Source organism: Cylas formicarius, unplaced genomic scaffold (assembly GCF_029955315.1).
Source record: "Cylas formicarius isolate icCylForm1 unplaced genomic scaffold, icCylForm1.1 PGA_scaffold_8__14_contigs__length_24414737, whole genome shotgun sequence".
NCBI lineage: Eukaryota > Metazoa > Arthropoda > Insecta > Coleoptera > Brentidae > Cylas > Cylas formicarius.
This window is the reverse complement of record NW_026844361.1, coordinates 14,068,945-14,081,972: the sequence shown is the minus strand read 5'-3', so window position 1 is coordinate 14,081,972 and position 13,028 is coordinate 14,068,945. Positions and strand designations below refer to the sequence as shown.

The 13,028-nt window shown below is 34.6% G+C and overlaps 1 protein-coding gene across 2 annotated transcripts in view; it reads left to right on the top strand.

Moving 5' to 3' along the window:
• Window positions 1-12,454, top strand: part of LOC132706510 (alpha-1B adrenergic receptor) — a 125,335-nt gene extending 112,881 nt beyond the window's left edge. For both annotated transcript variants that reach the window (XM_060677864.1, XM_060677863.1), the window contains 2 exons: window positions 2,823-2,957; window positions 7,888-12,454. In XM_060677864.1, coding sequence (XP_060533847.1) covers window positions 2,830-2,957; window positions 7,888-9,271 — 1,512 coding nt within the window. In that variant the 5' untranslated portion in view covers window positions 2,823-2,829 and the 3' untranslated portion in view covers window positions 9,272-12,454. The remainder of the gene's footprint in view (window positions 1-2,822; window positions 2,958-7,887) is intronic.
• The last annotated feature ends 574 nt before the right edge of the window (window positions 12,455-13,028 follow it).

The following is a 13,028-nucleotide window of genomic DNA, read 5'->3' as shown; positions in this document are numbered from 1 at the left end:
AAATGACGTTTCCCGCACGCTAGATCGGTTTGTAATTGGGTATTTTACAGAAAAAAATTTTTACAGAAAAAGATACTTACATCTTGATAGAAGTTCACCTATTGATTTTAGAGGAGGGGTAGATTTGACAAAAGTTATTTAGAATTGTTTAGCGAGTTCAAAAATTAAAAAAAAAAACAATTAATTGTTTTTATGCCACAATTGTTCACAATATTCAGCCATATCAACTAACCAAATTGTATATTTTTATCTCAAGCCGTTGTGGATTGTATCATTTATTTTGCGGTGTAATTGTGGTGTCGATTTGTTCACGAACAATCGTTTAATGTGAATAATATAAAAAAAAAGTCGTTTCCACGAAAAGTAATTTAGACCGGCAATTACGGACGTTGTTTCGGAGCAGGAGTCGTTTCAAAAGTTACCTTGCTTGTTTTTTTTTTCGCCGATTAATTAAATACCGGCGAACCAGTTCTAATTATTATTAATGCTGTTGCGTAACCTCTAAACGAAAAGAATTGACTTTTTGTGGTTTCCGCGAAAATCCCAACTAGACGCGCTAATTAAAACGACTATTGCTTGACTCAAGCTCAAAACTGCAGCAATAGTTTTTGGTAGAAAAACGGACAAAATGAGCAAATAAAACGTTTAGGGTTGTTCATTTCACATTTTCACACAGAAAGTGTTCCGCCTCTAGCTGGTGAATAGCAGGCTATTAAAGATATTAAAAATTACTCCCCATCTGACTCCATTGGTGACGTTTATTATTAACCAATGTATTATTACCTGCATATGTCCCTCATTGTGGAAGGGGGCTAATATAGTACCTTTGTTTAAGATATTTCACCACCCGAAATCTCACGTTTTGGCCCTATTAGCTTACTCTGCGTAATGTCTAAAATATCGGATTATGTAACTTAATAATCATGTTGCTGATTTGATCATTTTGTCTGCCTGCCCGGGCACAGTACGACCAGAGCACTCCTTATGACCTTTTTAGGCCTCAGGATGTATCAAGAAATACTTGAAGAGTACAGGGGAGAAAAAATGAGGGTCCAAAAAACTTAATTCTGAGTAATTGTGATTTTTATTTGGAAAGACTATTCTAGAACATGGTAAAGAAAAATAGAATTTTGGAATATAATTATTGCTAACTTGAACTAAAATACATTTTGACAGAATATACAAAAAATAAATAAATTGTCCTGTCCTGAATAAGATTAAGATTGAAATGTATCCGTAATATTGTGGACTTTCTATTTGTAGCCTTGAAATTCCGTTACCTAAGGATTAAGCCCTCGTCCCTTTTCTAGTTTGATGCTTTTACCTAATGTGATTTTAACAACCTCTCCTGAAAATTATCACTGATGATTTGATTGAATGAAATACATCCCACCCTATTCATATGTACTTTTGAAATTTTCCAAGCATTTTAAACATTTTATTTGCTGTCCGAGAGTGAACTATCATTGAATTCAAAATTCCGACAGTGAATTATCATTTAGTGCCTGTATGGATTAAAAATCATCCAGAGCTATCTTTGGAAAAATAAGAAATATTCTGCAAGGCTTGTGGAAAAGTGGTAAGTTCTCATTAATTAATTTGAAATATGTAATTTAATATATTTTTAATAAGTACACAACAGTGGGAAAAAATAACAGTACAGAGATTGTTCGATTTGTAAATGAAAACTTAATGGCTTTTTTTGCTCTAGATATACTACCAACTACTAGAAACATTGCTTATTTTTTTCCCTTACCTCCTGAACCCGTAATGTGGTTAGACGCTGCCTTATTTAACCCGAATCACTTTAAGCGAATAAAAAACCTTGTGTTAGACTTTTCATATTCGGCTCATTCAATTAAAATAACTAAAAATTTATATGAAAAATGTGAACTTATAGATCAGATGACATATATCAAAGCAAATTTTAGTTTTTTAAGTGGCTTTATTAACAAATTAGAGACCGAACAAATGTCTTTGTTAGAGTCCATTTTCTTGATAAATTGAATATGTAACACAAAAAATGAAGGGTTTCTAAAGTTCCTTAAAATTTCAAAAATTTGATCATTAGATGCGACAATTGATAATGATTTACATTATTTGGAACCAGAACATCTTGCATCATTTAAATTCGCGCCACTTACTTCGGTCGTCGAAAGGACGTTCTCCAAGTACGAAAGCATATTAAGCGATAAAAGACAAAAATTAAGCATAAAAAATTTAGAACAGCGCTTAATTGCCAATTGGTACCATAATAGTAACAGGTCTGATTGTAAAACTAAATAGTTTTTACCGTAATGCTTTAATATAGGTTAGGCATAAGTGTATAGATATAAATCACTAATTATTAATCACTAATACGCTTAATTAAGTATTATTATTGTTATGTTTAAAAACTGTAAATATAATGTTGTAATTTTTTTCGTTGTTTGACTATTGTTTCCTTGATTCTCAGTAAACAATATGTGTAAAAAATAAAGAACATAAACGTACATTGATGGTATAAAAACGTTTGACATATTTTTTGGAAAAACCAGACATATTTATGGGCATATTTTAAGCATTTTCCGTGCATAAAAATCCGAACTCTAGTGATGGCAGTAGCCTACAGTCTAGCCATTTTTTTACCAGACTTAGTAGCATCTCTATTTATGCGAAAATTAAGACACGTAATGGCAATTGACAATCGGAAATTTATTGAAATTAAAGAAATTGTACCTGGAGACCAAGAACGTTAAAAATAATAAATAAATAAAATAATAAGATAATCGATGTATAATTTTTGTATAACGGGTTAAACAATCATTTTTCTATTATTGCAGGCAACAGATGGAGTCCGATTACCATTGGTTAGTTACTGTAGCTTTGGTGACGTCATCTGTTATCGCCGTCACGGCCAATGCCTTCTTGCTACTGGTGTTCGCAAGGAGGAGAGGGCTGAGGACTGTACCAAACAGGTAAAATTTTACATGAACCTTTAAAATTTAAAAAATTATTTAAACACAATTTCTATCAGCCGTAATTTTATGGTTTATAGCCAATTCGAGTATGGTAATTCAATTCTTTCTTCTTCAATTCACTTAAATAAAATAAAAGTAACTTTTTGCTTGCATATTGGCAGCAAATACATTTCCCGAGTCACCACCATGTCACCACTTTTTTCTTTGTAAACCTAACCTCTCGAGAGGACCAAATATTAATTTAAACGCAATAAAAGTTTTAAAAATTGAACTGCCTTTTACTTGATGAAAATCGATTTATCAAAATAAATAAGAACTAAAAGTTCAGATTTTTCAAAGAAACTCCCACAGGGTACTGTAATACTTTTTACAAAACTTCTGGATTCCTCCTGCGTCGGTTTTTGTTGAGTCGAAATTGCTGACGTTTCGCCAATCAGCCTCCTCTGAAGAAGCTATCAGGATGATTGGCGAAACGTCAGCAATTTCGACTCAGCAATTTTTAATATTTAGAATTATTAATGGCCCACGTTACTACATGTAAACTTTCAAATGCTTTACCTCTACTTTAAAACCGAGTAAGATGCGATTTTGCCAAATGTCGCCGGATGTGTCAAAAACAGTTATATTCTTATCCCTTCATGGTTAGCTTTAAATGCACGTATTTTCCAATAGCAATCAGCGTAACGTTTTGATAAAAAATAATATTTATATCATTGTTTTTGTTATAGTGCATTATATATCTAGCGACTACAATGTAACTGTATATCCCGAGGCAGAAAGGGAAAGGGAAAAGTTAGGCTGAATTATTGATAAACTGAGAAGCAAGTGGGACATCAAACGAGGGTAATAACTGCAAGAAGATTTTTTACAATTTATGAAGTTTCAGCTGAAATAACTGGTTTTTGGGCTCTGGCTATAAGATTAACTGTATAAAATATCAGAATTACGCTTTAGAAACAGCAACAGACGTTCTAAAAAATTATCCGTGGTATTACCTACCTGCCTCCGTGCACTTCTATCGATAGCGGAACTTTAGGAAGAAGCTGCAGCATCTTCAAATAAAAAGTTATTTAGACGTGAAAATACAAGAAAAACGTCTCGTGTTCTTACAAACACTTCTTCTTCATCGAATGCTTTTAAATTCCGACCCTTTTATTTCTAGTTTAAAAAAATTTCCTACAAGCAGTAAGTCCATTTTATTACCTGAAGTTTTTGATTTATCAAAATTAGAATAACAGTTAAATCAAGCAACATGACAACTCATTATAAAAGATCTTTTTATAGTTAATTTTACTTCTGAAATTAGCAGGCATAAATGATTTTATAAAATTATAAATTCTATTTAATTTTAATTCGGGAGTAATTAGCCATAGGCGTAGACATAATGAAGATTCAGGAAACATTTATAATGATTCTTTAGACTTAATTGTACCATATTACTTTAGTTTTATTAAAACTAATGTGAATTTTTTTTTGAAGGTATGTTTCCTGCTGTTAATAAAATTTCGCTTTTTAAAAATAAATAGTTTTTTTATTTATATTAAAGTTTAAAAATATGTATTTGTCTTGGAAAAGTTGAAATATGCACAAAAATCCCATATTAAAAATACCCCATTAGCGTGAGAATTTCATGACCGCATGCCCCATAAGACGAGACCACTGTGCAACAGTTTGAAATTCGTTGTACCGGAATTCCAAGTGACAAAGACACTTTCATTCTTACAATGAGAATTCACACTATCATTGAAGTGTCATGAGATTAGTATTTATTAGTATTGCCTTATTTAATATTAGTTTATGTGCCTTGTACAGGGTGGTTCAACGATAAAATTCATTTTCTCATGGTTTTTCAATGATTTGAGGAAACTAGTAAATACAAAACATGTAAAGGTTGTAAGGGTACACAATTTAAAATTATTTTAAAGTATACACGGTGACTATTATTATTTTTTCTGAAAGGTTTTGAACACCTAGAACTTTTACTAAGTACTTTGCGATTTATTTTAATTTTTTCAATATTTATCCACTACTGAAGAGATTGTCAAATTAGTATACGTCTATTAGCGTTCTTCGCCTTGTAAAGTCTTACTGCCAATATATAAATCATCAATTAATTCATCTTTATAAAAATCCATACTTACTTTTTTTCAATGTATTGACACCACAGCAAATATTATGAATTTATTTACTCAATTGTCCTATAAAAATTTTTACCAATTCTTTTCGACAGAAGCAAGGGTAAAAATTGGTTAATAAAATAAAATCTTTAAAAAAACGAGATTTTTCAATATAAAATGAATGATAAAATGATATATATGAGTGTACTTTGAACACCTGTAGTATCTAATTCATTTCAACGCCGTCTTCGAATGTCGTTAATATCAAATATCTATCTTCAAAAATAATAAGTTTGAAAACTATTATTTTTTAGAAAGTTTAAAATATTGGAAAAACCATTAGCATAAATAAAATAACTTTAATTTGTGCCTTCCAGCAATCTTTATAACTTTCGTATTTACCATTTTCTCATAACTTTTCAAGCCGATCAGATAATGAACTTCGTTGACCCAGTACTGTTGGACTTTTTTAGGGTGCCTTTCTTATTGCTGTTGCAAAATCAGTGTGTGAGTATACTTGTAATCCTAGTAATACTATATATCTCGCAGCAAAACGAAACCTAGACGTACTGTATACACACCGAATTTCTTATAAATATTGAGTTTGAATTAAATAAATAAATTCGTTCTCGTTACACGCCTAAATATTTTATGGTCTTCCCATGATATTAACGCACAATCGAGCTGACAACCCAAGCAGTTAGAAATGAGCTTCGGGTGTACAGCTGAAGATCGCGGGTATTTATAAAACAGCTCGACACTTCCCACAATAGTGGGACGGGTGTTAACATGTTCCGACTGCTCGAAACGTGATTCATAGAAAACAAATCGAAAAGTTTACATTTGAATTTTATGGTGGTAATCCCAATGAATAAAAATTACAATATTTAAAAAAGGAAGATATTATACATGGTTATACAATTTTTTTACATTAAAAACAAATTTTTATATAATTTTTATCCCTCGTTCTTTCCCCCAAGTAACCACTAATGGTAGCTACAAATGAAAGCTCTGAGATTGCTTTTGATTGGTTGCCTGGTGCAATGTACCTTCTTAAAATGCCGTCTTTTACTAACATTCTTCTTAGTTACGTGTTGTATTTGGTTTCCTCCTTCATGTGCTGGTGTCTCATCAGTAGAATCTAATACTTCTTCTGGGCTAAACTGGGCTAAAACGAAATATAATGTCTGGTTCATATCTGCACGCTGCTATTCTTTTGAAGGCACTTAAGGGACTAGTATAACATTTTGCGAAAAGCAAACATACTTTAACCGACAGGTTCGTATAATTGCAGTAGCAACTCTTTTGACTCTTTTGTTTTGTTTAAAATTTATTTCAGAAAAGTTTTAGAGAATAACAGGGACTACAGGATGGCCCAAAAATTACCGGTAGCTAAAATATCAGTACAAAGCTGGTCTAGCTGTGAAAAACGAGTATTAAAAGAAGAAAATATTTGAACAAGGAGGAGACAGTAGCGTAGACAATACTTTTTTGCTCTGAAATTATTTATTTTGTTGCACTTAAGAATACATTATATGTCTCAAAAAAATAATAATAAAAACTTGTTTTCCAAATAGAACCTGATTTGATACAAAAAAACGCATAATATTTTATAGTGCGTGAGCGCACCACTGGTAACACCCGGTTTTATTTTTGGTGATATTTTACAAAGGATGAAGTATGTAAATGCACATTGCACTTATTACAAACGTAAATTGTGTGACAGATTCTACATCTCCTTCGGGCTTTATTAGCATGAACAATCATGAGGTGACCTTGACTATCATAACGCACTTCATATATAGCAGGTGCAAGATTTCTTTGAGTAATTGTTTTATCAGTTTTTAAAAGGCGCAAAGCAATGTAAGATTTAAAATCAAATCAATCACTTCGTCATCAAAAAGCATGAAAAATATTTCAAGCGGAGTTTTTCCGGAAAGCCTATTTTTGTAGTTCCTCACATGATCTAAATTCATCGGATATAGGTATGTGAGTGCACTCAATCTGACCTCCCTTCCATTTGACAGTAGAAGCAAGCTTATCGTTTGCAGAAAGCATACGTCTTCTTTTGAATTCCAAGGTTTCATCATCTGATGAGTTCCATTCAGGTTTAGTAGTTGATGAATTACAGGGCTGTTGAAGAACAGCTGTATCATTCGGTGTATGTAACCCGGTGTATGTATCAGTTGGTTCCCCAAACTCTTATAGATTTATGTTATCGTCCATATCTTCTTCGTCAGTCAAGGTGGAATATGGACCGCGTCAATATGTTCTGTAAATATTTTTTCACGTTATTTTTAGCATACATTTACAAGGAATGGAATGCTACAATATACGTAAACCCAAATAACACTTACAACTTTCATTGTTATTGTCCTCATCCATCACTATCTCCTCCATAGCCGCTCCTAATTTCTTTTGGTCAAATACCTCGGAAATGCAATATTTTACGAACTGTAACATTCACTGCATAAGGCACAAACTAATACTAAAGAACACTCTAATTGTTGGATGCTTATTCAACATGCGTTGACTTGTTGACTCGATAAAATTAAAATTGTTCAATCAGTCATCCGTCGTTTAGCCCCGCCCCCTTTAACAGTATATGAGCAGGTACAGAGCAAAGTATGAGTTAAACACGAGGAATCCGGAAGATTTGTAAATAGTTTTATGGCAACCTGTGGAAGTTTCTTTGACAAATTTGCAACGTCATCATTTTATTACTAATCTTATAATACCGCGAACACTTCGGCAAATGCAGATGCGTTAAACCAAACAAATGGGAATTTCCACTTACATCTTCTTTCCAGATTTATCATCAACCTGCTGATCACGAACCTCCTGTCAAGTCTGCTCCTCATTCCCCTTTTGTTGGTGGACCAGAAGTCCCTACCGGCCAGCTTCAATTCCACGATGTCCGTGCACATCAACAAGACCTTCGAGGAGGACGTCGTCATCAAGGAGGAGATAATTAGCCCGGGCAAAGACTTGCGGATAGTCGAGACCAGCGAGAAGCTCGTCACCGAAAACCTGCAGGGGTTCATATTCTCCAACCGCTCCGACGATCACGATCTGCTCTGCTACTTCGCGCAGGCTAGCACCAGCTTCGTGTGCACCGCGTCCATCTTCAGCATACTTCTGATAGGGATCAACCAGTACATTGGCGTCATCCATTCGTTGCGGTACCACTTCTACGTGAACAAGGGCAGGTCGAACGTGTTGATCGCGAGTAGCTGGCTCGCGGCGCTCCTCTGCGCTGTGCTGAGCACCGTCACGTACTCCGACGGGAGTCTGTGGCACTTTTGCGGGAAGAGAAGCGACGAGGACGCCTCCACCAGGACCCTCAACACGATTTACGCGTTCGGCTATTTCTTCTTCGTCATACTCGCCCCATTCGTGGCCATCTGCATCATCTACTTGTGCATTTACACGGCGGCTCATCAAAGCAGCGAGCGCATGCGCAAGAGTACATCAGCGGCGTCGCCCTTGGACTCGATCCAGGTGCCTCCGGAAGGCAAGAAGTTTCGTGGGTTGCCGAAGGTGCATTCCGCGCCAAACTTCACCCACTTGAACTGTCGAGAGGTCTGCTCGGACGAGACGAGAGACCGGAACAGTTTCATCACCAACTTAAAGCACAAGCTGTCGAACGCTTCCGTGTTCAGGTACAGAGAAGAAACTAGGGCGGCGAAAATCAGCATCCTCGTGATATTCATGGTGCTGGTATGTTACGTGCCGTACGGTTTGACTCTGGTGCTGACGTCGGGATGCATCGAGATTAGCCCCGGTCAAATATTCAATTACCTGTCGTTGGTGTTGTTGGTTTTTTCGAACGTAATGTCGCCGTTTTTGTTCGGTTATAGGAATAAGCGCGTCAAGAGGGAAATCGCGCGGATTTTCGCGACTCAAAAAGCACCCGAAGCGGAAAATCACGACCGTCAGGCGACGATTCTGCGCAACAGGAGTTTCGGGGAGGTCGCGGGGAACTCCGAACCGTTGCTGTCGCAGAATCGACTCGTGCCGGAAGTGATAGTCACGTGTAAGGTGGAGAACGAGAGTAAAAGCATCCTGAAGCGGGTCGGGTCTGGTTGGGCGAGCTACAAAAAGTGTAGTTTCATAACTGTGCCCGATAGTTGCCTCGGCGACGCTAGGGGCTCGTTTTCTAGCGCCAGCACGCAGATCTCGAGCGACGAATAGCAGATGGAGTTGAGGCTTTGGTCTGCGCGGTGTCGATTTGCAGGTGAAAGTGCCACCGATGACGTGGAACGGTATTGAGGCCGAAACGTCGGCTGATATTTGAATGACGCTTCCACAAGCTCCCGTAATAGTAACAATAATAATATTAATAATAGTCTTTATTAAGATATTTTAAATTATTGCGAAAGATTTAGACAAAATGCAAACTAATATAGCTTACCGAAGATTACAATATTAATGAAACAACAACCTAAAACAATAATAAGAGTCTAAACGTTCATTATTGGTAAAATAAACTTGCGTCAACTTTTGACTAAAATATCTTTTTTTTTAAGAAACTACTGATCGGATAAAAAAGCTGTTTGAAAGACAATTTAATATGCTTTAATAAACTATTAAATTTTATTTCTTCTGTTTACTTTCGAAAATCGGTAAATGTCTGTCCCTTCTCTGTTCTCGTCTTTTAGTTTTTCGTGAATAACTTTCGAACCGTTGTAGGTACAAAATTAAAATTTGCCGCCTTTTTAGCCCTCCACGAGGCACATAAGCTTATAAGAAATGGGCCTGATCCCACGACGGTATCTATCCGTGCCACTGACTCTCTATGACAAATAATGTTTTGATAAAATCATTATTTTTCAAGGTTTGACATTTGACGTTATTCGAAGGTGACGTAAACGATATATGCAGCGGAATTTCAATTAGCGAAAATTTTTTTTTTGCAACTTATTTTCAAAAGTTCAAAATGTACGGGGCGCAGCCGCCATCATTTAGGCAAAACGTTTTTTTCTACTACGGACGGCTAAAATGCACGTCATTTTGAAACAATTCTTTGCGTAAAACTCTACAGGAACATATTAAAATTATCTCTAGGCTTAGCAGAATGTATCAGTCCACAAATATCAAAATTAAACTAGAAATTACAAAAAACGGCTGGACCATAAAGCCATCTCTTAAGTGTCACAAAATATATCGATTTCAAAAGAACTATACTAAATTACTAATGGTCCTTATCGTCGAATCCGCTGTAGTAAATTAAGGCACCTCTCACATACGAGGTTTGTTCAAAAAGTAAGGGTACTTTTATGTTTTATCAAGAACTATTTATTTAATTATCGAAATTAATTTTGTCTCCTTCGAAGTAATCCCCTCCAGATATGATACACTTATGCCAACGTTTTTTCCAATTTTCGAAGCACTTGTGCTAAACACTTTCTAGTATAGCCTTGAGTTCTGCCAGTCATTTTTTCTTTATTTTCTCTGTCTTAAATTTTGGGAACAGCAAAAAGTCGCATGGGACCATATCCGGTGAATATGGTGGCTGACGCATGATTGTGGCTTGTGCACTATCATCATGCACAATGAATTATTCTCCAACGATTCGGGACGTTTTCTTCGCATTGTTTCTCGCAAGCGGTGCATAACTTAAAGGTAATATTCTTTATTGACCGTATGACCTTGTAGTAAGAACTCTTAATGTACTACGCTACGATGTATATCAATATAAAAAAAATATCGAAATAGCTCGCCCAATTACCAAAGTCACCTTTTTTTTGAACACACCTTGTATACAACTCATCAAGATAATAATATAAAATATAAAATCCACTTAAATTCTCAACTAACAATCTTTGTTTTATAATGGTGACTTAATTTTAGTTCCATGTAAAACCTTTACTCCCCATTTATTTGTAACCAAAATATACACTTCTTTATATGTATATTTATATGTATTTTGCTTTTACCCTGAAGAATTTTTGCTTTAAGTTATTAAATATTGTAACAACTCAAAAAGGTCTCTTCTTACTATTTAATTTTATTTGTCACGAAAAATATATCGAATCACTCTATATTTTACCCTTTCTAGAACTGAAGCGACCTGACTTTTGAGCATCTTAAAATGTAAAAAAAAACTTTAACAAAGGAAGCTACTTATTCTTTCTATTAAACAAATATTTAGTAGTTATTTATGAAGATTTATTGTCCTTTGCCAAAATGACTAGTGTTTATCTAATTCGACAGCATCTCCAGGCAATATTTGCTATTACTGTTGTGGCCGTTTATTACTGTGTTCATATTACTGATTTTACTAAATATTTGCTTCATTTATTTGACAGTTTGAAAAAATAATATGGTTGGGATGGCTTAATCACTAACTAAATTTACTTTGCTCAGTTTTCAAATCTACGAATAAGTATAAGTATTGTTATACGTCATAATCTTGTCGGCTGTGAAGTGAATGAAAATGTTGAAGGTATCAATCTAACCATGGTCATAAATGTTCTTTTACTGTTAGCTGATTCAAATTTCTATCTGCAACCTATAACTGAACATGTTTTTACCTGTCCGGCCTTACAGAATACTTGGTGCATTTCAGAAAGGTATAATAAATCCTTATTAGGTATACAAAGGGACTACAAAATGACAACTACCACACCAAATGGTGTGTCAAGTATTCTCGTCGCAATAGAATACTCGTAAAAGAAAAGAATTCTATTTTATGGGAATAAAAATTAGACAATTAAACATTATCAAACCCAATTATCCAAGATAATGATTTTTGACTCTAGATTCTGATTGTTTGGCAATATCTCCCCTGCTTGACCTCAAAGTGAGATTTTAAGAAAATATCTCGAATTGCTTAATATACAAGTTTAGTACGGATTTGATAAAAGTATTGAGAGTACCTTTATTTTAAAAGACACCGGAAAAGGTTATTAAGAAAAATGTAGAGATGGATATTTATCAATCATGTAAATCACGTCAAATTAAATTGATATTCTCTCAAAATGCAGCTTGCTTTTTGTAGATCGCCATAGTAGCAATTTTTCTCTAATAGTAACACAAACAGCTTTGACACTTCTGGACGATTTTCTTTTCTTTTGTGCTACTGTCTTTCTCTGCCGCAATAATTTAAAAACGGTGAAGAATTTTTATTTGTTTCTCTACGAATTTCTAAAATAGTCTCTAATTATTTGGAGAACTCGTTTGTATAAATGAGCTACTTTTTATAAAATATGAGCATGGATATTTTTGTATTACACCAAAGTCGTGGTGGCTCCTTCGAAATATGAAAAATACGTGTACGATGTGGTGATTAAAATTATAAATGTACATTTAGTGGCTGTAGATATTCGTGCGGCAACCGACAAGGCAGACCAAAGCTACAAAACCGATCGTTCTCCTAAAAATACCTCTCTCTAGTGCTTATCGAAAACCAAACAAATAACGACTGATTTTTTTTAATTATTAATAATTTATTGTCTATCGTATCGTAAACGCGTCTCGTAAGTATTGTAGAAATGTGATTTGTTTTACCATTAGGATGCGTTCGGCGGCTTGCCCACGTTTTTGTACAATTTAAATTCACTAGATACTTACTTAAACGTTGTGATAAGTTCTACGTGAGAATGAACTGGTTTCCACAATCTGTAAGTTTCGATACTCTATCGATTTGTCCGTTAGGGCTATAGATATACCCGTAAAAAAGACACTATATGTAAAACGTTATATCAATTGACACCTTGACTGAAAATTTTATATTACAAGCTGTTTTTTAGTGTAAAATCATATTGATTTTTGTTTACTTTCTTCCGACTGGTTAAATCGCCGTTTTTTTACTTCGTTAATTTATTGTGTAGCTCTTAGAATTGTACATACATTCGTTAGGACTGAGTTACGGTAATTGTTCTAACTATTCCAATATAAAGTATTTAAATTTTTGGATTTGTTTTAATTCTACCTCTAAAGATCGTAC